General features: G+C 43.2%; 1 protein-coding gene across 1 annotated transcript; it reads left to right on the top strand.

Moving 5' to 3' along the window:
• Window positions 1–855: 855 nt before the first annotated feature.
• DEAF1 (DEAF1 transcription factor) lies at window positions 856–23,479 on the top strand (the record flags this gene model as incomplete). The annotated part of the gene is made up of 11 exons (XM_009581137.1): window positions 856–953; window positions 1,364–1,493; window positions 2,344–2,490; window positions 3,317–3,456; window positions 4,188–4,253; window positions 5,218–5,344; window positions 7,163–7,291; window positions 8,067–8,195; window positions 12,801–13,051; window positions 21,682–21,771; window positions 23,375–23,479. Coding segments are annotated over 11 exons (1,412 nt in total), but the record flags the coding sequence as incomplete, so codon positions are not given.

The raw sequence follows: 23,479 nt of genomic DNA, 5'->3' as shown, positions 1-23,479 counted from the left end.
GCCGGGCTGGAGCCGGCAGCCCCGGCCGTTGGCCCTCGGGCCCTCTCCCTGCAGCGCTCCCGCCTGTCCGGCGTACAAATGCAGTCGTTTACCTCAGGGGGTGCCGTGGAGAAGGGGCAGGTCCGAGCTGAGGCTTGAGTCACTCCCACGCTCCTACAAAATGACACGCTCCTCACTTTCACGCTGCATAACGTAAAGTAAAATGAGCAAGAGCTGCCTTTGTGCATCTAAAATTACTTTGACCCTGTGTCCCTTTAACAAAGTGACCTGAAACGTGCAGAATTTTGAAGGCAGGCTCTGATACGCAGAAAATCATGCCTAGATCGGTATCTCTGTGTGAGCTTCAGTGTTGTTTTTTCACCATGTGTGGTACTGAAAAACTCATTGTAGCTAGGCAGTCAAATACACTATACATCATAGAAAAAACTGGCTGTAAGTTTGGACACTTTTTAACTGGACCAAGTGTACAGGTAATGGCACCCTAGAAATTAATATATGGCAGAGGGAGAGTCAGTTGCTCTCTTTATCTTGATGTTTGCCAGTCACCCCTCTTTCAGTAAAAAGCATCACAGTTTGGGTTTTTTTTAGTACAGATGCAATATTCATTTTTCCCTTAGTTCATCACATGCTGATAACTACTGTTACGGTCTCAAGGAGATTTAAACATGTTCAACCCGAAGCTTAATAAAAACCAGAATTATTGGGTTTATAACAACTTAAAGGTGTCATGAAAAATAAAATTAGTTTTGAATAGGAAGGAAGGAGGAGATGCAATTATATTTTTTGATGTTTAGCTGTTTGTCAGGCTCTCTGGATGCAGCAGAATATTAACTTCATGTCTGTTTTACATTCCAGAAGTCACCACAGTGACAGTAGCCAACGTTGGTGCCTCTGCAGACAATGTTTTCACTACATCTGTGGCAAATGCAGCTTCAATTTCAGGACATGTGTTGGTAAGTCCATCCTTTCGTTTGAGGGCCTTAGCAAAGTCCCACGTACTTTCTTAGTGTAGATGAAGAGGTTGGTTTGTGTTCGAGCTGTAGTAAGGTCAAAGATATGTTTTCATTGCAGTATACAGGCTTTAAGCCACAAAACCATTAGCTGGGGGACATACAGCTTTTTCTTTATCACTTGGAGAGGTTTTTTTACCTTTCCACCCCCATATACTCGTTCTGTAATGGAACTGATGACCTGGAAGATGTCAGATGTAACCTTTGAATTTGGTTGGCTGAAATCTCAAAAACTAACCTAATAACTGCCATACTGATTGGTGTTTTAGGGTACCTTTGAGAAGATTTGAGGGAATACTGAAATACATCGGTATTATAACTCTATCAATTTAAACTCTTTATTTCTTCTATAGTCTGGGAGAACAGCCCTCCAAATTGGGGACAGCTTGAATACTGAAAAAGCCACTCTCATAGTGGTTCACACAGACGGCAGCATTGTAGAAACCACAGGGTTGAAGGGGCCATCAGCACCTCTCACACCAGGTATAAGGCAATCTGTTTTTGAAGTGTCATTCTCCTGGAGGGGTTGCTTTTTCTCCACTTGAATTGTGTTGCTAGGATTAAAAAACAACATGTGTATAATATTATGCAGTTGCCTTATAAGGATCATTTGTCCCCTCTTCACGTGGTACTTGTATTTCTTGGGAGTAGAAGAATACTTACTTTTTTTGTTTTTTTTCCTGTCAGAAATATATTTCATTTTCTTATTCTTTGCCCTAACCCTTGCAAATAAGCTTCTTGAAAAATCTTGCCCTGCTGCTGGGCTGTCTCATGCCTTTCTACACCCATCCCACCCCCAAAAGCAGATGGATCATTCTAATATTGATAATAAAAATATGAGTCTCCTAGTTCTGCACGTTTTTAAAGGGACCTTGCATACAGTTTTGTCTCCATTCAGGCCGCTTGCTGATATTTAAGTGTTGCAATAGCTGATGTCTCTATTGCTAAGGTTTTTGTTGACGGCTGCTTGGCAGTTTCCTTTCTGCCCACAAGATGGCAAGGCAAACCTTCAGCACTCTGAAACGCATCACAGGATCGGCCTCTGGGAAGGGGAAGATCCAGCCGGCTGCTTACACCACTCCAGGTTACAACCTTAGCGTTTAATGCGCTGTTAGAGCGTCTTTCCTAAGATGCAGTTTGGTTTATTTTCAGTCATTTTCAGAACGTTCAAGCTGAATTTTTTGTGGTGCACCATGTAACTCACGTTGCTGTGGAGAGGTGTTAGCTGCTTCAGTTAACCGCTTGCCACTGTTGCCCCAGCCAAGCTGAGAGTGTGAAGGTATAGCCCGTGTACTTTTTGGTTGCTGTCACCTTTCTTTTCTTTTTTTCAAAGGACCGCAATCTCCTCCTACCCCTTTAACATCTGTCCAAGAGAAAACTGGAACCAAGTATAACTGGGACCCGTCTGTGTATGAGAACGAGCTCCCGGTGAGGTGCCGGAATATCAGTGGCGTTCTGTATAAAAACAGACTCGGCTCAGGTAACAGTGACCTTCTTGGGTGAGGAAGTGTGACGGCTTTTTCTTCATTCGGTGCACTCTTCTTTTAATCAGGCTACTTTTAAGGGCCGATTGTGAGGAAAAAAAGACAGTTTCCTAGCCAGCCTAGTCCCTTTCAATATTATTGTTCTCTTCTGTTTTCCTTTTTCTTCAGAGACTTTTAAACTTTTTTCTTAAATCTGTGAATATACAGGCTGCTGTGCAGTGAGTCTCTCTGGTAATAGGTTGACTCCTCTAACGTTCTTTTTGTCTCAGAAGTAGACCCATGTTTCTACAAAGCTCTACAGAATCCCTGCTGGAACAGAAAATAGAGAGCTTGTCTCCTAATGGGACTCTTAGCTGCCTTAGCCCCTCCTCTTCTCTTTTATCTCTGTGGGAAGGCTGAAGAACCAGCAGCAGAAATTGTTGGCAAGCCTGACTGCACAGCACAGCGCTTGCTTCATGGAAAGAGAGTTTTCTTCACGACCAGAAGGATTAGAAATTTAAGTGCAAATTAAGGAAGGGCTTAAATTCACGGTGTTTATCCAAGACTTATCCTTCTTGTGGATGAGTAATTTTTTCTAGCCTTTTGATGCATTGGTGAGGCCCAAAGTTGGAGCTCTCTAAACATGCACAGTCACTGTCGCAGCCAAAATAATAAATGGGCATGGTTATCCTGGAGGGATGAGAAGTAGCAGATGGGCATATTTGGTGATTGCTGTAGATTAACTGCTATTTTGTCCAGCGATTTCAGTATTTACTTCTTTAGGAAAGTGGCAAAATGATTCTTAACCTTTACTAACAATTTCTTTCTTCTGTTTTATTTCAGGAGGCCGTGGGAGGTGCATTAAGCAAGGGGACAACTGGTACAGCCCTACTGAATTTGAAGCTATGGCAGGACGAGCCAGCAGCAAAGACTGGAAGAGGAGTATCCGCTATGCTGGGAGGCCACTGCAGTGCCTTATTCACGTAAGGTTAAGTTTGCTTCCTCCTCTCTGCTGGAAGGGGCAGGTGGAGTCTGGGCAGAGTCTGTCCAGCGCTGCAGTCCAAGCTGTGTGCGCTGCCTCTGCAGAGTTATGTGTGATGGTGCCGTGGGGCACCTCGGAAGCAACATTTTGATTTGGTTGAGAATCAGTGATGTGAGAGGAATTTTTCTAGATGTGTTTTCAAATAGCACAATACAAATCTTGCTTGTACTTGAAAAGGGGTTACAGTTTATGCAGGGTGAAGTCCAGCCCTGAGCTGTATTGCAGAAAATGAGAAGTCAGCTCTCACCCATGATACTGTAATTCAGTAACCTGATCTGCTTAATTCTGTTCGCCTGACAAACATATTCTTCACTTGCACCATTTATGGAGTATTACTTTGGTCCTTTATTTCCTGCAGTGTCCAGGAGTCTCACGGAGAATTTGGCATTGCCATTAGGTTGACAGTTGATTTCTGCTTGGGCAGAAACTTTATAAAGTCTCAAATTCACATATCCTTGCCTTTTGATTTGGAAATTGTTCTTCTTTCACCCTCCTCCTATCCACTCACCCCATCGCTGATGTAGGGAGCTGGCCTCTCTATTACTGTATAGGTTCCCTAGGAGGGAATGGGTACGTCTCTCTGGGAGCTGTCTGAATCTTTTAGCAGAATACAGTCATGCTCTCGGTGGTTTTGGTGACGTTAATGCTGAACGAGTAATCTTCTAATTTCAGGATGGGATTTTGAATCCTCATGCTGCCTCTTGTACTTGTGCTGCTTGCTGCGACGACATGACTCTGGTGAGTTGTAGGTTTTACATCCATTAGTTTAAAAACAATTCATCAGTCAAGCTTCCACAGCGAGCAGGTCATGAGCGTCCTAGAAATGTTCACAAGTACTGTGGTTGCAGCGTGCTTTGTCCATGCTTCGTAAAGAAAGGAGATAAGGAGATAAGGAACTGCTAGCGCTGTTGCGTAACAGCCTCAGTAAAACTGGATAATAGTTATTGCTTTTTTCTTCTTTTTTTTTTTTCTTTTCTAAATAATGTATTTATGTAAAATAAATACATCCCCCTTTTGGGGATGTCAAAACTATTTTGGGGATCACAAAACTATTTGTGATTTTTGACTCAAATTTCACAATTTTTTCAGTTGGAAAAAATGTTTTTGTAAGGAATTAATTGGATCTATATTTTCATATTAAACTGGGTTTTTTGGTTGGTTAGTTGGTTGGGTTTGGGCTTGTTTTGGGTTTATTTTGGTTTGTTTTTTTGTTTGTTTGTTTGTTTGTTTGTTTCAAAAATTAGGTTAAAGTCCTGAAAGCAGAAGTCTTTAGCTTGACTTGAAGTAGTGTTTTGCATTTCTTTTCTGCTATGAACTGGATCATTTGCTTATTTCCTAGACCTGAAACTAACTGCTTCCTGTCTTATCCTCACACTTGTTCTCTTTTCTTCCACCACCTTGGCCAGCAGGCAATTATTTGCCCAGTTCTGCTCCTTAAATAATAGTGGGAAGAGGCTGAATCTGTGCCTCTTCAGCTAGAGGGAGCTGGGTGTAACTTTTTTTTCACAGAGTTCTTTTGGCTTGGAGAAGTAGGAGTTTTTTGGTCAATTGTTGCAAGCCACGCATCTTCCATGGGAGTACGTGCTGCTTTACCTTAGCTGCATCTGGAAAGATGAGAAGTAAACCCAAAGTCTCCAAAGAAGTGCCTCAGCTAATGCCTTTTCCTTTTTTCTTTTTCTTTTTTTTTTTTTGTTTTGCCTAGAGTGGCCCCGTACGACTCTTTGTACCGTATAAAAGGCGGAAAAAAGAAAATGAAATGCCTGCAACTCCAGCGAAGAAGGATTGCCCCAAAAACATCACTCTGCTTCCTGCCACAGCTGCTACTACATGTAGGTTCTTTGGTAAAAATTGCTTCCCTTTTTTGATGAAGAATTGCCACGCTAGGTATTTTATGTCTATCAGTGGCCCCTTGGAACTAGCCAGCTGAGAAAAATGTCTTATTTTTTGCCACTTCTTTTTCATTGGATAGTTTTATTGGCTCGGTGTCTTTAGCTAATTTCACTTCCTATTTTGTAGAAACTAGCACAGTGTTGCCACATTGGGACTGCAAGTCGAATAGGAAAAAGTGCAACTCTAGACCTCCAGAAGACTCGTTTTTAAGCATCTTAACGTCCTTTTGCAGTGAGCAGTAGGTTTCACATTTTGTTGTGAGAGAGGTCTGGATTGTATTTCCCCCCCTACCTGCTCTCTCAGCCTGGCAGTGCAGAGGGAGTTGTGGAGTCCTGGCCTTGATCCGTAGTGGGTTTCAGGTAGATTTTTCGCAAGTGGCAAGTGAGACATTTCCTCCTGTCAAAATTAGGTTGAGGGGAAGGCTGGCCCTTCTCTGCTCTGCCGGAAATCCCCATTCCATCCCCCGAGCTTCGTTTTTGTCCTTTAGAAGCTGGTGGGGGCTATGGAGTAAGATTTGTGCTATTTCTTGAAATACATAGAAAAATAGGCTCTAAGCAGCTGGAATGAATTCCATAGCCTGAAAGTCATTAATGAAAGAGGCAGAAGGTGATGCTTTCATCTGCAAATTTCTCTCTAACACTCAGGACACGCTTTGTTACTTACTGTTTTTGATTGTCAAGCCATCTGTGTGAGAACAGAAATTAATTTGCAGGCTCATCCAGCTCACGCATTCCCAGTCACATTCATGTGTCCTCCTGCTCTCATCACACTAGCATCATCTGGATGGTAACATTACAAAGTGAATTGAGGAGGAAGCAACAGAAATCCAAAAAAGAACAGCCAAAAGTAAGATTAGATTACCAGCAGCAGCAGGAAGAGAAATACACAAGGATTCTATAGAGTGTTGGGGGTTTTTTATCGCCCAAAGAGGTTTAATCTGTATTGGTTCATTAATGTGGGGTGCTGTGAGGTTGCACGTTTGCTCCTGCTGGCATTCGGAGAGAGGAGGACTGCTTGTTTTGATAGTAGCCACATATTTCACCAGGCATGAATCTGTAGCCTCAATGTCTTAAAATTGAATTATTGTTTGTGAAAAGATGCTTCTGGCTGAGCAGTGTGCCGCAGAATCAGTCCATTACCAAGTAATGGTGCCAGATTAATTAATCCTGTTTAAAAAGGGTTTTAAACATTTTGGAGCTACTCAGCTATATTCATCCAGAAGGATTCTTTGACTTGTTCCTTGCATTGGCCAAGCATATTATATCACTCTGTGTAGACAGACAGCTAAAATTGTCCAGCTAACCACACTGTCATAGAATTAGTTGTAATCCACAGGTTTTTTATGTCACTTTAAGTGGTAAGATCCACTCTTGCTAAAGTTGTAATAAATCAGAATCAGCCAGAAGCTGATGGGTTTTGTGGCCCCAGTGGATCTTTCTGGTAGGTGTTAAGTTTTTGCTCACATAATAACTGAAAAGGTGGTGATTTGGGAGGCAGTATGTTGTAAGTGAACGTTCTGGCCTCATACACCCAGAGAATAACAGAGGCCTGCAGTGCCTTCAGAAGCCAAATGGGGCTTTTAGTCCCATTTCCAATTGTATTGATCATAGGTGTGATCCAAACTTGGGTTATCACAGGCCATTTACTGATCTCTGAGTTCTCTGACTGTGGATGATTCGTAACAGGGATATCAACAGCTAAACAACCGAGGCCTCCGCGCTGAGTGTTAATTATGAAAGTACTTCTAATATTTCCAGTCACCGTGACTCCTTCTGGACAGATCACTACCTCCGGTGCTCTGACATTTGACCGTGCATCGACAGTGGAAGCCACAGCAATTATCTCGGAAAGTCCGTCCCAGGGTGATGTTTTCACTGGAGCCGCTGGTAAGAGTTCAGGTGTATGTCTGCTAGACATGCGTGAGAAGGAGAAAAAAGGGTTTGGACGCTGACTGCTAAAGGAAGAAGCATTTTGAATGCTGCACAAAGAGTTTATTTCTCAAGAGCTTACAGACAGACTATACGTAACCTGCTGTCCTTCCTTTGAAATTATTTCAGCAGCTTGAAATCTTACCGGTTGCACAAAAGAACTTAAAAGTTTTGTCCAGATGTTGCAGCTGTTAATGTACGCCTCTCATAGGGTTTTATGGTCATCTCTGTCCTTTTTTTCATTCCTCCTTTGTCCTAAAATACTACCAAAAAAAAAGAAAACTAGCTGAGTGTTGAAGTTAAGTGAAAAATACTGAATAAATGCTGAAAAATGCCTGAATAAATCAAACAAAATATAAATACATTACATATATTTCAGTTCTTTCAGTTTGATTCATACACGGGGTTGTGAGCTCTGCTGAGGGAACTATCCTGCTCTGAGAACCATAGTTTGGAGTCCTGTGATTATTGTAAATATATAGGTGTGCGGGAGGGAAGCCAGCAATAACCTTTGCCTTTAAAAGTGAAAGCAGAGGGAAATGAAATCAGTACAAGGTTGCCTTGCTTGTTAACTGTGTGAAATCATGCTACTGTTTCTCATTTGCAGCCCTTGGAATTATCATAGAGTGTAGGAACTTGTATAGAATGTAAAAAAAAAATGGGTGAAAGAAGCGTAGGAAATGCGTGACAGCTGTGTTACACAGTGATTCATAATGCCGTTGTTCCTCTGCAGTTCAAGATACCAATGTCCAGCAGCCTTGCCGGGTCAATCACCCAGAACCTCACTATCCAAGTTACCAGGACAACTGTCAGATTTCACCTTTTCCAGAAGCTGCACTGCCAACATCTCATCCCAAAATTGGTATGTTTTATGTCAGTCATGTGAGACACAGTTAGCAGTGCTTGAATGTACTCTCTAATCTTCTTTCTCAGCAAAGGTAAAGACTGAGGCAGAAAAATAAATTTTGCTCTGTTTTGCTTACGAGTTTTGCAGTTATTAAGATTTGGACAAGCAGATTTTCCACTCTGTGGAAAGTTTTTCACTCTGTTATTGAGAACTTTGATTTGTTGGTTTCTACCAGAGTAGGCTGTTGTGATCCTGCTTCCTAAATCATCTTGCAGTTCCCTGCCTTTCCTAAGGCTTTTGTTTCAAGGCTTTTGTCACCACTTGGGCACTGTGGCTAAACATTTATTTAGTGTTTGATCTGAGGACTCCATGCCCTTTAAAATTATGTCACAGAAGCTTTTCTAAAAATTCTCACATCTCTTTACGAATCCACTGATACCTGCTGGAGGCAGTTTTGGGCAGGTTTGGTGTGCTGCTCTCGCATCCAGTGTCAGTTGTCCATCCCTTAATACTGACGTTTGTGCTGGAATGCTAGGTGCTGGTTAACAAGCGCAGTGGGAGCCTGCCCTGCTGTGGTTAAATAGACTTTGGAGTGAAAAAAGAAAAAGACAGCATGAAAAATGACAAATGCAAATCAGCCCTGTAGTGTTTGATGGGTTAAACTGATTATCAAATATCTCTTCAAATGTAATTATATTACGTAAACTTAATGACCTTTCATGTGTAGAGCTGACTGATAAATTAAGTGAACTACAATGCTATTTGAGTGTTGCCTGTACTGATAGAAACTGGAAGTGTTGAAGAAACTGGAATTGCAACTTGGAGTGTTATTCTTGCTTTATGTGTTTTTATCAAGCCTGGACAAGAGATACAGCAGGGAATAGTCTGCTACTGGCTGGCTGATGGATTAGGCGATTTATAGGCCTTTTACTTCTCTAATTTCTATGATTCTGTGAAGTTACTCTGATACTTACTGATCTCGCCAATGCAAAGGAACTGTAAGACAGGCAGATTTTGATCCCTCTTACTGTTCTCTCAGATATCAAGAACAGATCATGTAAACGTGTAGTATTCCTTTGTCAGTCTGAAGTCTTTCTTTTTTAAAGCCTGTGTTCTCCCCTCTGTATGACCTTTTATTTACTTATTCGGAGCAGCACAGTGTGTTCCTTCTCTGTCCAGAATGAAATTTTGTTGTTGGTTTTAAGTCTTAGTCAGATCTTGATGTTACTAATTAAACATTGATTTTTTTTCACCAGTGAATACTTTCTTTTGACTGATATACCTATGCCAAAATGAGGAATCGGAAGTAATTCCTGTTAGATAAGTTATCAAATGCCATGCTAGGATATATATTGTGCTGGAAATGTAGCAGTGGGAAAGGCTCTTCTGCAAACAGCTGCTGATAAAAGACCGATTTCTGTGGGAAAGGCTCTTCTGCAAACAGCTGCTGTTTACTTCTTACTCATATCTAAGTGCAAATAGTCATGTGCAAATTGGTTGAAATTACTATTTTAATTAAGGGCCATTGAGCACAAAATGTCCATTTACCTCTATGGTGAACTTGCAATGCTGTCTGTCAGAAAAGGTCGCGCATCTAACACACAGTGACCTGCAGTACTGTGGGTTTTGAGACTTGTTCTCTCTCTCCATATTTGTGCAGGATTCTTTCAGCTTTTGCTGCTTGCATGAAAAACTACCAGATATGACTTGAAAAGGGTTAAAGTGTTAATACCTTTAAATTAGTTGCTGTCTTGGAAGATATTCAGTGTTCAATGCAGTCTTGCAAGAAGTCTTGTTTGTCTGCAGATGCTTCACTAAGGAGAGGTTCACTGTGAGTGGAACTGCTGGAGTTTCAGCCTGGTACAGGAAGGTGTGTTGGCCTGTTGCTGTTCAGGACAGTATGTACAGCTGAAATTTTTCAGGACAGTATTCACGGTTTAATTTTAAGTACCATTTGAAGTGTAGTCAAGAAGATTTTTTCCTGAATGGAGGAGTCTGCTGTTCTATGTTTTCAACTAGGTTGTGCCGTTTGCTATTCTGTGTCCCTATCCTTCAGTCAGAGAGGTTGGAGGCTTCTTTCTGCCTTTCTTTTTGGAGCCACCTTAGACAGACCAGCGTGCCAATATCTGTAATGACATCCAAAACGGATTGCGATGGGAGACTGATGATAAAGTATATGAGAATAAAGTGCCTTTCAGACGCTTGAGCCTCTATGTTTTGCTCACGAATTTCCAGCTTAGTAAATTTCTTAACTCTGGTTTCAAGGCAGAGAATTTGGCTCCAATAATGACCTACGCTGCCTGCAGCTGCCTGCGGGGCACTCCCTTGTAATGCTGCAGATGCTTAATGACATTGTCAGTGCGTTACCTTTGGTAGCATCAGCAGTGCGGGAGCTGGGAGACAAGCTGCCTGGCAGAGGCGGTAGAGGAGTTACAAGTAATGCCTCTAAAAGAAAAGCAGACGCTGGCGGGATGCGAACAGGATTTAAATGGCTCAGCGTTTCTGAAGTTATATTCCCGGCTGTGTTCGACAATTCTCTGAGGGCCATAGCATCCATCAGTTGGACCGGTTCTGCGTTTTTTACATGAACTTGTCACTCACTATTTAAAAATCAAGGAAGCTAATTGGCTTTTGGTGCCTGGAATACTAACAGCTCTTCCCTTGAGAATGCGGAACTATGCAGGAAGGAATGTGGTTTCTCAGCTTGCAGTACTTACTGCTTTTTCTGTGTGCTGAATCGTTCTGAAACTCCTGCCTAAAGATGTGAGGAAAAATCCTGAAAGAGACTATTAGTGGATTTTGGAGTAATAAGACTGCACAGCCCCAAAGTCGGTGGTGCCTTCTTTTTTCTAGTAAACAACTTAGTGAGGAATTTAGAGGTCAGCTGTTGGTAGATGTGAATATCCTGGACTTAATTTTATAGCAGATGGCGAGTATTTATTGCTGGAGTTAGAGTTAAATTTTGGAAAAGTAAGGCCAATAAAGCCAGATGACATTTGTTCCTGGAAATGTTGCCTTGAGGTGAGCTTACACTGTATATTGTTGGGTTCCTGGATCTAGATTTAATTTCCTCACCCTGTGGTCTCCCAGTGTATATGCAAACCTAGTGTTGTGAAAAAGTAGATGTTTTAGTGACACAATAACTGCTGTATTTTTGAAACATTTGCAAAGGTAAGGCTAAGATAGACATTGTTGGTTTTCTAGGACTTTAATTTTCTAACACAGGCTTGGGAAAGGGAGGACTGCAGAGCCCTGGTAATTGAGGGGGTTGGAGGTAAGTGCAAGGCAAGTCTGATTAGGTTACCAGGATAGGAGTTTAGCTTCGTTCTGGTGGCTTCCTACAAACTGCAGTTACTCTTAACTGTAACCTGTGGTTAGGATATGAAAAAGTAAAGGCTGCAACACCTCAATAATTGTTTGGTTTGGGGTTTTTTTCTTCTTTTAATGTCCCTTGCACTATGTTTAGAAGCATTGTTGGGCTTCTGTGCTTTTGTATTTAGTTTCATACCTGTGGCATTCTAGTTTATACAGGAGTGAAGAATTGTAGTTAGGATTCTGGAGGAAAGGGCTGTAGACAAGAAATTGCTTTCCTGAAAACTGTCCAACACAGTGGATGTAAAGCAAATGTCAGGAGATGTTAGTGTCTGAAGCTAAACTTCCCTCTGGACATTCACTCTCACCTTTGGGATTAGGCAAGGAGAGGTTTCAGAGCTGCAGTGGGCATTGCTGTTCAGAACACCCAGGATATTTGAAACAGATACATATGGCTGTGAATACCTTTTATTAAAATTTGTAGTGTTTTGGTGTGGTATGTGTATTTTTATGCCCGTAGTTTGTTTTATGGGTAGGATGTAGGATGAAGGGGTCCAAAGAAATTACAATAGTTGAGGTTTTTTTTTAAAGGGCTTCCCAACCAGTGGTTTTGGAAAGTGCATGTTTGTAATACATGTGATTTTGAGGTGATGATAATTGTCTTGCTTTCGTTCCAGTCTTGGGCCAGGGTTATGCTTTTGAGGTGATGATAATTGTCTTGCTTTCATTCCAATCTTGGGCCAGCGTTATGGTTAAGAGCAGAATTCAGGAAGTGTAGGGGAGCGTGGTGTGGATTGGTGCCTATTTTTTGTAGTGTTGCAACCTGAGAATTGACATCTCTATAGTGACATCAGAATATTTCAGAAAACTTGATGTTTTGGGTCACTGAATGACTTCTTATAACCTTACTTAGTGATAGTTAAGGAAAACATTAGGTGGAACATTGTGATGATAGTGGTGAAGGAGTCCCGGGGATGCTGCTTTCACTGCTTAATTGTGCTTGGAAGGTGTTAATTCCTTCCCAGAGTAAACAATAGGATTGGGAGTACATGTTCTCCTGTCCTCTGGGTTTGAGAGTGCCCCAAGGGCTTGTTCTGCACAGACCGATTCTGTGCACTTTGGGTCACAGAAGACAGGTCTGTTCAGCAAAAACTTAGCTGGATTGGAAATTTTTGCAGACCATATTTTTGAAAAAAGCAACCAAACAACACAACAAAAAAAACCCCCAACAACCCCCGCCACACACACACTTTATGGAAATGAAATGCCCTAATTCTATATATTTTCTTTTTCTTTCTTTATATTCAGTGTTAACCTCACTCCCTGCCCTGGCGGTGCCCCCCACGACCCCCACCAAAGCCATATCCCCTTCGGTGGTGAATGGGCTGGAAGTGACGGAGCAGCGGAGCTGGCTGTACTTGGAAGAGATGGTCAATTCATTGCTCAACACCGCCCAGCAGCTGAAGACTCTCATTGAACAGGCCAAACAGGCCAGCTCCTCCTTCCGCGAGGCTGCTGTCACGCAAGCAAAAATTCAAGCTGATGTGGAGAGGAAAGAGGTAATTATGCCAGAGGAGGTGAGAAGACTCAGCCAAGGGCATCTTTTTGGCTGAGTGATGAACAGAGTTGTACCTCACTGGCTGCAACAGTGGTAGCCCTTAGAAATTGTTTCTCAATGTCTTGAGAGCAGCATGACCAAGAGAAATCTTTCTAAGTTATTTGTATCATGGGGAAAGGAATAGAGTGCTCTGAGATTCCGAGAGCTGTGGGTAGCAGGCTAGTCATACAAACTGTTTGGTGTTACGAGTCCTGAGCTGTCCCATCAGCCATCCTTTCGAGACGTGGGCACTGAATCCTGGTATAGGAAAGATGGTGAGTGTTCAACCATGCGGTGGCTGCTTTATGTCAAGCGAGCGGGGCTATCAAAGAGGCTTTCAATGGCCCAAAGAGGCAGAGGGATAAAAAGAACAGCAAGCAGTAGAGTTTATGGGGAAGATAAGCAGTAAAATTTAGAGGTATCTTGCTGAGCATTGTGCAAGCAAAGCTGATCTCGCATGAGTCCCGTGGTAAGACTGCAAGGCCAGCTGGCATTACAGGAGTATTGGCTCGTACCCAGTGGCCCTTCTCTCCTCTGTAAGGGATTATCTACAAGGACTGCCCTGTTCTCCCTGCTTTTCTTCTCTTTAATTGATGCATGGTAGGGACCCTGGATTCTTCTTAACACCAGCTCATGCATGCACCCTGAATCTGGCTCCATGCACTGCTGAATGCATTCCCCTTCTCCCCCAGATCCACAGCTGCTGGTGTGGACTTGAGGGAGAGAGGTGGGGGGCAGTGTGCTGTGAAACTGGTGTCGTTGTCGGTAGCTGATGAACTCCCTTCCTGTACACCCCACTATCTGCTGTTGCCATCGGCGTTATTGCTAACGTCAGCTTTCCACTGAATTCATAGGCACGAGTGTGCAGCAAGAGACCTTGAAGAAATGTGTGTGGGAAGACTTTGCTGAGAACTGAGAACCCCTATGACAGTCCTTGCAGCGTCTTTGATATTCTTTGCCACGTTGTCTCTGCTAAACTCTTCTGTACGCTGCTTCCTTGATGTGCAGGTGTGTGATATGTTGAGAGTCTAATTCTTCCCTGCCTTCCGCCTGGGCAGAATGGGTATTCGTGCCGTCTGCTGCTAAAAAGCTGTGTAAAGCGTGGGATACTGAAAAACTGGAAGCTTTGACACAGTTTAGAGATGAACATCTGACTTTGTTTAACTTCGCGCTCTGCTCTTTCTCCAGTTTATGTGCTGTCTTCCCTTCTGTTTATCCTTACAGTGGTTTCTGGAACAGTTGTTCAGAGTCCATTCCCCTCACCCTCTGATCCAAATCCAACTCATTTCAGTGTATTTCTAGTTTCTTCTTGCCCCGGGAATGGGAGTTAAAATCACTCCTGTGTATTGATTAAAGTGCTGACTTTACAAGGCAAGGATGAGCACGTGTTCGTTTCCAGAGGAGGTCCCTTTCCCAGTAACTATTGAATGCCCGATTATACAACCTGTGTGTCTTACCATTCTCATTGTGTAATGGGTACCTCAACAGTTTTGTATTTTGATAAAGACACTTGCTCATGGTGGTATTTTTTTAATATCCAAATAACAATTCTCAAGCTTGCGGCTGTGTGCTAGCTTCTGGAACCATCTGGAGGATATTGCAAGTAGCTATTTCTGAATTCCTTGTAGTGAATTCCATATTTGGAAAAAACTCTGGATTTCTGGGTACAGGGCTGGCATTGGAAGTAATTACAATAAATGTCAAATAATGGGCTGTCTGCTTTTGTGTTGGTCAAAGGTGCTTTTCTGATTTCATGAATGTTTCCCTGATTTGTCACTCAAGTCTCTCCCAACCTGAGTATATGTGTGGTCAAACTGCTTTTTTTGATAGTTAAGGTATATGAGAGGGAGAAAGAGGTGTCTTCCTACCTTGGTTGTTGTTGATTTTTTCTGGACCGATTTAATACAAAGGAGATAGCTGCTTTATCACTACTTTTGTTACACTGACAGAACTTCCAAGTGCTAAGAAACGGGGGGAACCTTCTCGCCACCTCCTCCGCTTGCATGAGCGGAGATGGTGAACGCAGCGGTTTGGGTGCTGCTCTGTAGGAGAGCCACCAGTTTGCAGGATTTCTGTGCAGCAGTAAGTTCCTGGGTATTTAGAAGTGAAAGATGGTGACATTGTATCAGAGCTGCAGGGCAAAGGCACAACAGATTAAAGTGTAATAGAGCTGTAGACTCAGCTCTTCCTGGAAGAGTGACTTAGTACGTAGCAGGATTAAAGAAATCTGTTAGGAACAGGCTGGTGCCCCACTGGATATGCAAACTTCATTGCCATGACTGTAAATAATACGTATCTTTAGTTTTCACAGCGGTGCAAAGCTATTCTCCCAGTTCAGTGTCTTGGCTCCTGAGGATGTTGAGTTCAAGCACTTTTGATCTTATAACTGTCCATATCCCTGACCATATCCCTCTGTCATCCCTGCGAAAGAGGGAGATGGCCTCTGCCTTCCGACCAAAGAGCAAGTCAGAGTGCGTGGGACAGCACTGTCTTTACCTGCCCTTCAGAGGAGGTCTGAAGTGGCCCCACGTTTAAGCAGAGTAGAGAAGTGGCAAGAACAGCAAACACGTAGGAAAACTTACTTGTGTGCTAGTTTTGTTTCAGTCTTCCTAGAGAGCAATAAATTAAGCATTAAGAATTTTTAATCACAGCTTTTTTGCTTTGTTGTATATTGCAAATCATTTACTATATTGTGTTTCACTTATAATACTTATTATTTAATGAGCTTTGGAGTTCATTAAATAGCACAAATGAGCGAGTCTGCTCCCATATAGCAGCAATTTGGTTGACTTGGCTTTAAATACCAGAAGTTGTACTCTATACCGAGCAGTGGTAAGTGCTTGTGGGACTTGCAGAGCTCTGAACTGGGAAAGGCAGGTTTTTGCTCTGAGTTTTCTTTGAGCAGGGGAGGTGTCTGTGCTGCCTGTACGCTTATGTTCTTATCTGTGAAGTCAGAGAGCGGATATCACTGTTTCATTCTGGTCACGCTTGCGAATGATATTATCCAGGACTATTCAAAGCAGACTTAGGAGTACATTATTGCCCTCGTTTATATCGTTTTGAAGGTGGAAATGCCAACATCAGAGACGAGCTGTGGCAGGAAGGGGATCTGCTAAATGTAGCAAGGGAAAACTGTAAAAATTATAAGTGCAGTATAAATTAGAAGCATCTACAGTCACGCTTCTTCCTTAAGATGGCATGTGTAATCTGAATTTTGCAGGAAGATTGGATCCCTAATTGCAGTTCCAAACACATGGCGATACCTGGATAGAGAGTCCTCAAAAGCAAAGGGGGGCTGAATTGGGAAGTGCTGAGCGTTTAGGCATCAGGCTGTACAGCAGTGGAATATAAATCCTGTTTTCATAGGCAATTACAGAAAATATGGAAAAATACACTTGCTTTCCACTCTTCTCTCATGTGTGACATGAGGGTTTTTTCACTCTGCCTCCCTACTATACGATTACAGCCATATAATGCCCTGTGTCAGGATCTGGTGATGTCCTTAGCTGTTCTGAAGAAACTATCAGTCAGATTCCAAGTGCTGGAGCTAAAGGCTTCACCAACAGAGTTTTTCTTGCACATAATTTTTGTAATTTGGAGGTCCTTGCATGCACTCTCTTGCTGTCTTTGTCCTTTTTAATTTCTCTAAATTTGTTTAAGGATCGTGGTTTGCTGGGCAAATTTCAAGACTGAAGATCTCTTCCAAATTTTGTTTCCATCTTTGCCACAAGTTATTTAGATGCCCCTGGGTAAGTCCTTGGCTTCTCTGGGCCTCAGAGCCTGCTCTTTAAAATAAGAATAACACTTCCTTCACAGGGGGCTTGCATACCAGTTTGCAAAGTGGTAGGATCTCTGGGTAAAAGGCTGTGTAAAAAAGCCTCAACCTTATAAGTCCTAGAAATAAAGACAATTTGTAAACCCAAAATCTACAATTCCCGCATTTATGAAAAATATCTCTTTTGCAATAACTTATTTTGAAACAAAATTGTTCTAGAATCTAAGTGGTTCAAAATACCTTTCCTGTTGTGAATGCTGTCTGCAGAATCTCATGTGCCTGTTGATGATGAGAACTCCTTAATTAATAAGCAGAGCCCTCACAGAGTTAGTTCCAGACATGAAGCTGACTGTTGAAGAAACACTGATGGCCATAAGCCTTGTGCTTTCCCTGTATAAACAAGAGGCGCATATGCAGCTGGTGCTCAGCCTGTGTATGGCCTTATGTTGGCAGACACCAAATATAAGTTGCCTTTATGTTGCCTAGAAGTCCTGGGGAATGACATTCTGAAAGAAAAGCAAACTCCCCAGCCCAGTGTTTATAAAATGCTTCATGCTTATTGCAAATTACGAAAATATCAAAATATTTTTAAGCTTTTTCTGAATTGCAGCGTTTTGCGTGGGATTCATTAAATACAACTGCTCTGTCAGAACTTCATGCAGCTGTTAAGAGAAAGTTCTCCACTGTCATTATTAATTAGCTTGTGACTGAGTGTATCTGACCCTTTGGTTACTATCTGAATGTTGGGTTTACTGCATTTTTTGATTTAGGGAAGAACATTTAGGAAGAGAGTGAGTGTGGCAACAAAGACTCAGTGTCTCTTACAAGAGATATTTGACAACTTGCAGGACTGGCCCAAAAGGAATGGATTAAAGACAGTACTTTACACAGTGTAGTTTTTGGCAATGTAATTTTTTTGAGTGTGCATTAAGCCATCATTTATATTGGATAAACTTTAGGAGGAGGAGAATACATGAACTCACTAAATTCTGTGCCAGAAGACACTGCTGGAAGATAATAAAGATAATAAAGGAAATGTGTTAAACAGTTTTTCTGTATAAATTTAAAAGAATCGGTGTTGAAATCTGGCAAGTGTTTTAACTGAAATAGCCCTTTTCTTGTAATGCAGTGATGCCTTTGGAGCCCAGCCCATTTGAAAACAAGGTGGAAGATTAGATCAGCTAACAACAGCTGGATCATCTGAATTCTTTTTTAGAAAGATTAAAACAATTCAGGGCTAGAGAGTATGAAATTAACCTAAAAAGGGTCGGGCATTTAAGAAATGTAGCTCTGGTAAGCAAATAATGGTTCGTGTACTCCAAAGCAGTGAAAACAGTTGAGAATTGGAGGTTATCGGTTTTCTGGAGCTGGTTTTGTGAGAGATCTGGATGTGTCTGGCTGGATCCTTCCTCTTATCACACTTTTTCCTTCTCCATAGTTTCTGAATGGCTCGAATTCTTCACACCATGGGCTGTGCAGAACCAGAGGACTCGCTATGTGGATAGATAAAAAGGAGACAGAAGGGGGTTAAACGTGTGGTTTCTGTCAGCAGGTTTCAGGGGCTGAGAGCAGAGGTGGAGGAGCTGCTGTGGCTCAGACGAGGACAGAGGTGGCTGGACTTCCTCTTGATATCTTTCTCATTGGCAGTCTCCCTGGAGAACAGGATTAGCCACGCTTGTAGAGGGTGAACAAGCTCTGGTGGTGGGAAGGGTTTTAATTCTGGAGCTGCGGCACTTTCGCAGAACTGGAATTCAGCTTGTTCAGCCCTGGCACTGTCTCTGCCTGGGCTGTTGCAGAGGGGACGGTACTGGCTGGGATTATGTGTGCAAAGGTTTTCAAGCTGGGTTGAAATGCCAGCTCACCGCATGCTTTGGTATCTGTATTTCCTCTTTCTTCGCTAAAAAGAAGTTTAGAAACATTACGCAGTTTTCCTAGGCCAGTATTCTCAGCGTGGGTCATTTGTCTTAACAGCGGGAAGCTCGTTTTAACCTTTCCTGAAGAATCCAGGGTTTCTTGCCAGACCAGTTCTCTGCCTGTGTGCAGGGTGGCAGAGGGCAGAGGCTGCGGCACGAAGCGTTGAGTCCCAGCTTCTCCACGGCCGGTGCTCACTGACATTAATGATTCTCTCAAGAATCAAGGTCATTTTCTTCCTGAGACATAGGAGAGTTGAGAGGCCACATCTCAAGCTTGCCGGTGTATTCCCTGTCTCCACAAGAATGCTTATGGCTTGGACACAATTTTGGTTTTCAAAATAGTAATTTTGAAATTTCCATACACGTGATGCACACTTTGCCTACGCATTGGGGATGCTGTGCATGTGTTCTGTCTTGCTAATTAGCCTGGTCTTGCCTATTTGTCAAATAATGGCAGAACCCAATCACGCCCCTTGCAGCGTACAGCAAGAGGTTTCCCTGCCGCCTCCTCCATCTCCCTAGAGTTTTTTAATTTGAATTTGTGTCATGGTAATAGAAAGGTTTTGAAGGTTGTGATTTCACAGGAGAAAAAATACTGTGATGTCAGGTCATAGACACTTGTAAATTAAGCCTTTAATCTCCTTATATGTTGGATCATAGTAACTCCTGGGTAAACCTGCTTTGCCTGAAGGTGGGGGTTCGGGTTTTTTCTTAATTTTTCACTGTTCCAAATAAATTTAAATCAGAGTTAGCGCATAATCAAATCGGGATCAGTTTTGAATTCCTTTGTTTTAGGACTCCTGTCTCTCAGCAGCATTGGCTGCTGAGCATGACAGGGCACTAGGTGGAGCAGCACCTGGTTGGACTTGAACTGGTTTGGAGTAAATCTGCAACACACCCGAAGTGTGCTTTAAAAGTCACCTCCAGAGGACTCCTTAATTAAAAAACTGTTTGAAAGCCCTTTTAAGCTTTTATTAAAAGGAGGAATAATGGTGATGGTTGATGCTGTTTCTAAAGTCTTGAGTGTGTTAATTTTGTCTGGTTTTTTTCCCTAATCCATTCTGTCGGGCTATGCCATCCTGTCAGACTCTTTTGCCTGTTAGTGGATTAGGATCACTGGACTTGACCCAAAATTTGGCCCAAGAAGATGGCACTTGGCCCTATTACCTTGGCATTTTCCTCGTGTTTCCTTTGCTAACTTCTTAAGTTCTTGTGTGTGGGGTGCAGTTCCCTTGTGGCAGTTAAGCCACCTGTTTTAAGAAGGAGTGCTTGGCTGGATGGAGTGGGGAGAGTGGGGTTTGAGTAAATGCTGTACTTAACTGGCAGTTTGTCACCTCAGGCCGTTTTCTCACAGGCTTCTTCATCTGTCTCCACATAAGGTCATAGTGTCCCTCTCTTAGAAGGGAGGAGTGAGGTTTCCTTCTGGCCTCTTGCAGCTGCAATTTTGGGCTTGCCAGAAGCAAGCTCAGTGTCAGGACCCTCCATACAGATCACCCTTTTCAACCCCTCACATCATGCTCTGGCTGTGAAATGACAAGTCTGGTGTATTCTTCCTTGCAGCAATATCAGAACCAGTTATTTCAACAAACAGAAGATGTGGATGGGAAAACAGAAATCATCATCAAGGTAAGCTGGGGATGTCTTGTATTTTATGAAGAGTCTTTTGTTCTTTGTCTTGTTCCATTTAAAGGTACCCCTTTTTTGGGGGCCTGAATCCCCGGCTGTACATCAGGAATACAAATAGAGTTCAGTAACACCAACTATTAATTGTAGGTACATGGATAAGATGTGACAGATGGTGTGATGAACTCGGTGTTAATCAGGGCACTGGTTGTTAGGTTGGTTGTGCTCAAAAGAGAGAAGGATTTGGTGGAACTAAAGACGCCTGCAATGCTTTCACAGCCCAGAAACGCTTCCTGTCACGGCCTCACACTGCTGCTCTGACGTGCTAATGATTTGTCAGTAATTTAATGAGTTGGAAACAGAATGGTCTGTGAAGTGCTTATTTTTGTGGTAGTTCAATGATATTTCCACCTAAATATGCAGGTTATGTTAATTGATGTCACTGATATAAGATTAAAGCGATAGACACAAAAACATCCTTTAAAAACGAGGTGTGATTTTTCATCCATTTATCCTAGCTCACCTTACTTCTAGGTTTAAGTCCTTGCTCCTGTTATAGCCTTCTTGATTTTACTCCTCCGTCTTCTGTTTCCCTGTTGGGACACTGCTTATGTAGTCATGCTGCTGACTGGCAAAGGAACAAGCCTGCTCAGCCCGTAGGAGCAGATCCCTTTTTCCTCTCAAAAAACAGGGAAAGATTAAACTGAAGGGTCCTATCCTTATGCCTGCTCTTGTTGTCCTTTCTCAGACCATCTCTCAGACATACGCAGGATTATAAACCAAACAAAACCACCAACCAAATCTGCCTTGAAAACTTCAAATTTGAGCTAAATTCAGAGCTTGGGCATTGATGGCCTGTGCTGTTTGGAACACACCTGCCCTTGGTTAAGACTGACTCCTGCTAAAGCCTGCAATAACCTGGCTGTGGTTGATAAGAGACACCACCTGCATGGAGGGAGGCATCTCTATGGTATTGTGGACAGATTTCCGTCACCACTAATGGTTTTGAAGGGCTTCTTGCCCACCAGGAAGGAAAACAGAGGTGCATTTCATTTTCCAAAGTGATCCCTGCTAACATGGTGAGGAGAGTGGGGCTCTGAAAGTGTTTCCAGAAGCCACTGGGCCTGTTTGTTTTGTGTTCATGTGTTGAGGATATATTGGGAAATGGGGGCTTTACCACTGCTTCTGCATCACAACATATTACAGCACCTGTATTACACTTCGGTGATCTCCCTGTTGTTGTTATCTCTGACATGGTCACTTTGCTGTCCATTTTCACAGCAGTCCTGTGTCAACTGCGGTCGTGAGGCAACAAATGAGTGCACAGGATGCCATAAAGTCAACTACTGCTCCACTTTCTGCCAGCGGAAGGTATGAGCTTGTTTGTGAGTTGCAGATTCAGTTGTCTAGAGAGGGCTGTGTGACCCTGGGGAGAGCCAGAGGGCTCTGCCTGCTACCTGATGGGCGTAAGCACGGCGAGAGGAACGGGCAGCAGAACTTGCTGTGTCATACAGGCAGCCAGAGCACAAGCCTTGCCCCAGCATCCCCGACCCACCCTGCCGGGTGAACCTCCAAGCCAGACTGCAGTGATGGGGCAGCTCTGCGGGTCAGGGTCAGGGTCAGGGTCTGGATCAAATGGGTAGGGAAGTCCCAAGATTTGCACACACCTTCTCAAAGGTGATCTAAAACTCAGAGTGACACCAGAAATGAGGGCGTGGGCACCTCACTGTGTGAGCTGTGGGGACCAGTTAGCTGGGAGCACTTCTACAACCCTTCCCTGCCGCTTCCTGCTAAGCCGAACACTCCTCAGTATCTGTGCTCCTGCTGTGTCACTGGGGGCATAGTTCTCTTATTCTTCACACTATTTGTGATGCTACAGATGATACAGTGGGACAAACCATAAGATTTTGAACATGGGAAGTGGAAACAGGTATGAGGAAGTACAGTGGAGGAAACCGCTGTGCTTCATATTTTGCACAGGTTCCTTACAAAGACCCTTAGCACCCTGCGTTAGAGGAAAGGATAATTTAGTTTGGCCAGGGTTACAGTTCTGCAGGCTGTCCAAGCGTCAGTTGTCATCAGCTGAGGCCAGGTGTATTGAGTAGCTGAAGAATTTTGACTCTTCCCTTTTGCCTGTAACAAAGCGTAATGGTGGCCAAGTTCCCTGTCTGCATAGCAGAAAGATTAAAAATTCCAAAGAATGAACAAATGCTGCTTGCAGCAAACTTGCACAGTCTACCTGCCGCCTGCCCAGGCATCTCACGGACAGTAATGCCACCCTCTTGTCCTCTCAGTACAAAGTGCACTGGGAAATGGCACTGAGTAGTCACCTTTTGTTCCCCTCCTAGACAGCTTGTCACTTCTAAGGGGACATCAGCCCATGCCTGTAGCTGGTGCTCTGCACTGTAATAGGGTGGGAGAGTTTGAAGTGCTTGTCGGTAGCTGAATCCTTGAGATTCCCCCAGTATTTGTGATCTGTGATGTGCGACCTCTGAGTTGAGCAAGTTAGAGGAGTGTTTTGTTAGTTCAGACTAGAAGTTAAAGTCAGTCCATCTTGGGAGGAATTGTATCCTCTCCTTTGCCATTACTGAACTAAGACCCCTTGTATGGCGCTGTCCTTCAGCAGTGCTAGCTCATAGTGAGCTATCTTTCAGGAGAGGGTTTAAGTCAAGGTTCTGACTCTGTTTTAGTAAAATTTTCCATGACCTAACTGATGTTGATGTCCTGGATTGGTTTTTGGGTTGAGAAGCCAGCATTCTGCTTAGTTTGTGTCCACCTCTAGCATTGACCCAGTGTGTGGTTCCTTCCCTGTCTGTCGTTAGTCTTGTTTGGCCGAGCACTAGAGACCTGGTGTAGCCCATCTGTGCTGGACAAAGCGCTTCTCAAAAAGGGCTTCTCTTGGGGCCCGGTGTGCTTTTGCACTTTCCAAGGGCCCTTTCTCTTCATGGCCTTCCCATCTGCTCTTCCCTTGCAGGACTGGAAGGACCACCAGCATATCTGCGGCCAGTCGGCCACGGTGACGGTGCAAGCCGACGAGGTGCACGTCACGGACAGCGTAATGGAGAAAGTCACCGTCTGA

Source organism: Fulmarus glacialis, unplaced genomic scaffold, assembly GCF_000690835.1.
Source record: "Fulmarus glacialis isolate BGI_N327 unplaced genomic scaffold, ASM69083v1 scaffold18457, whole genome shotgun sequence".
NCBI classification, from domain to species: domain Eukaryota; kingdom Metazoa; phylum Chordata; class Aves; order Procellariiformes; family Procellariidae; genus Fulmarus; species Fulmarus glacialis.
Note: the sequence above shows the minus strand (reverse complement) of the source record. Positions and strands in the feature narration are given on the sequence as shown.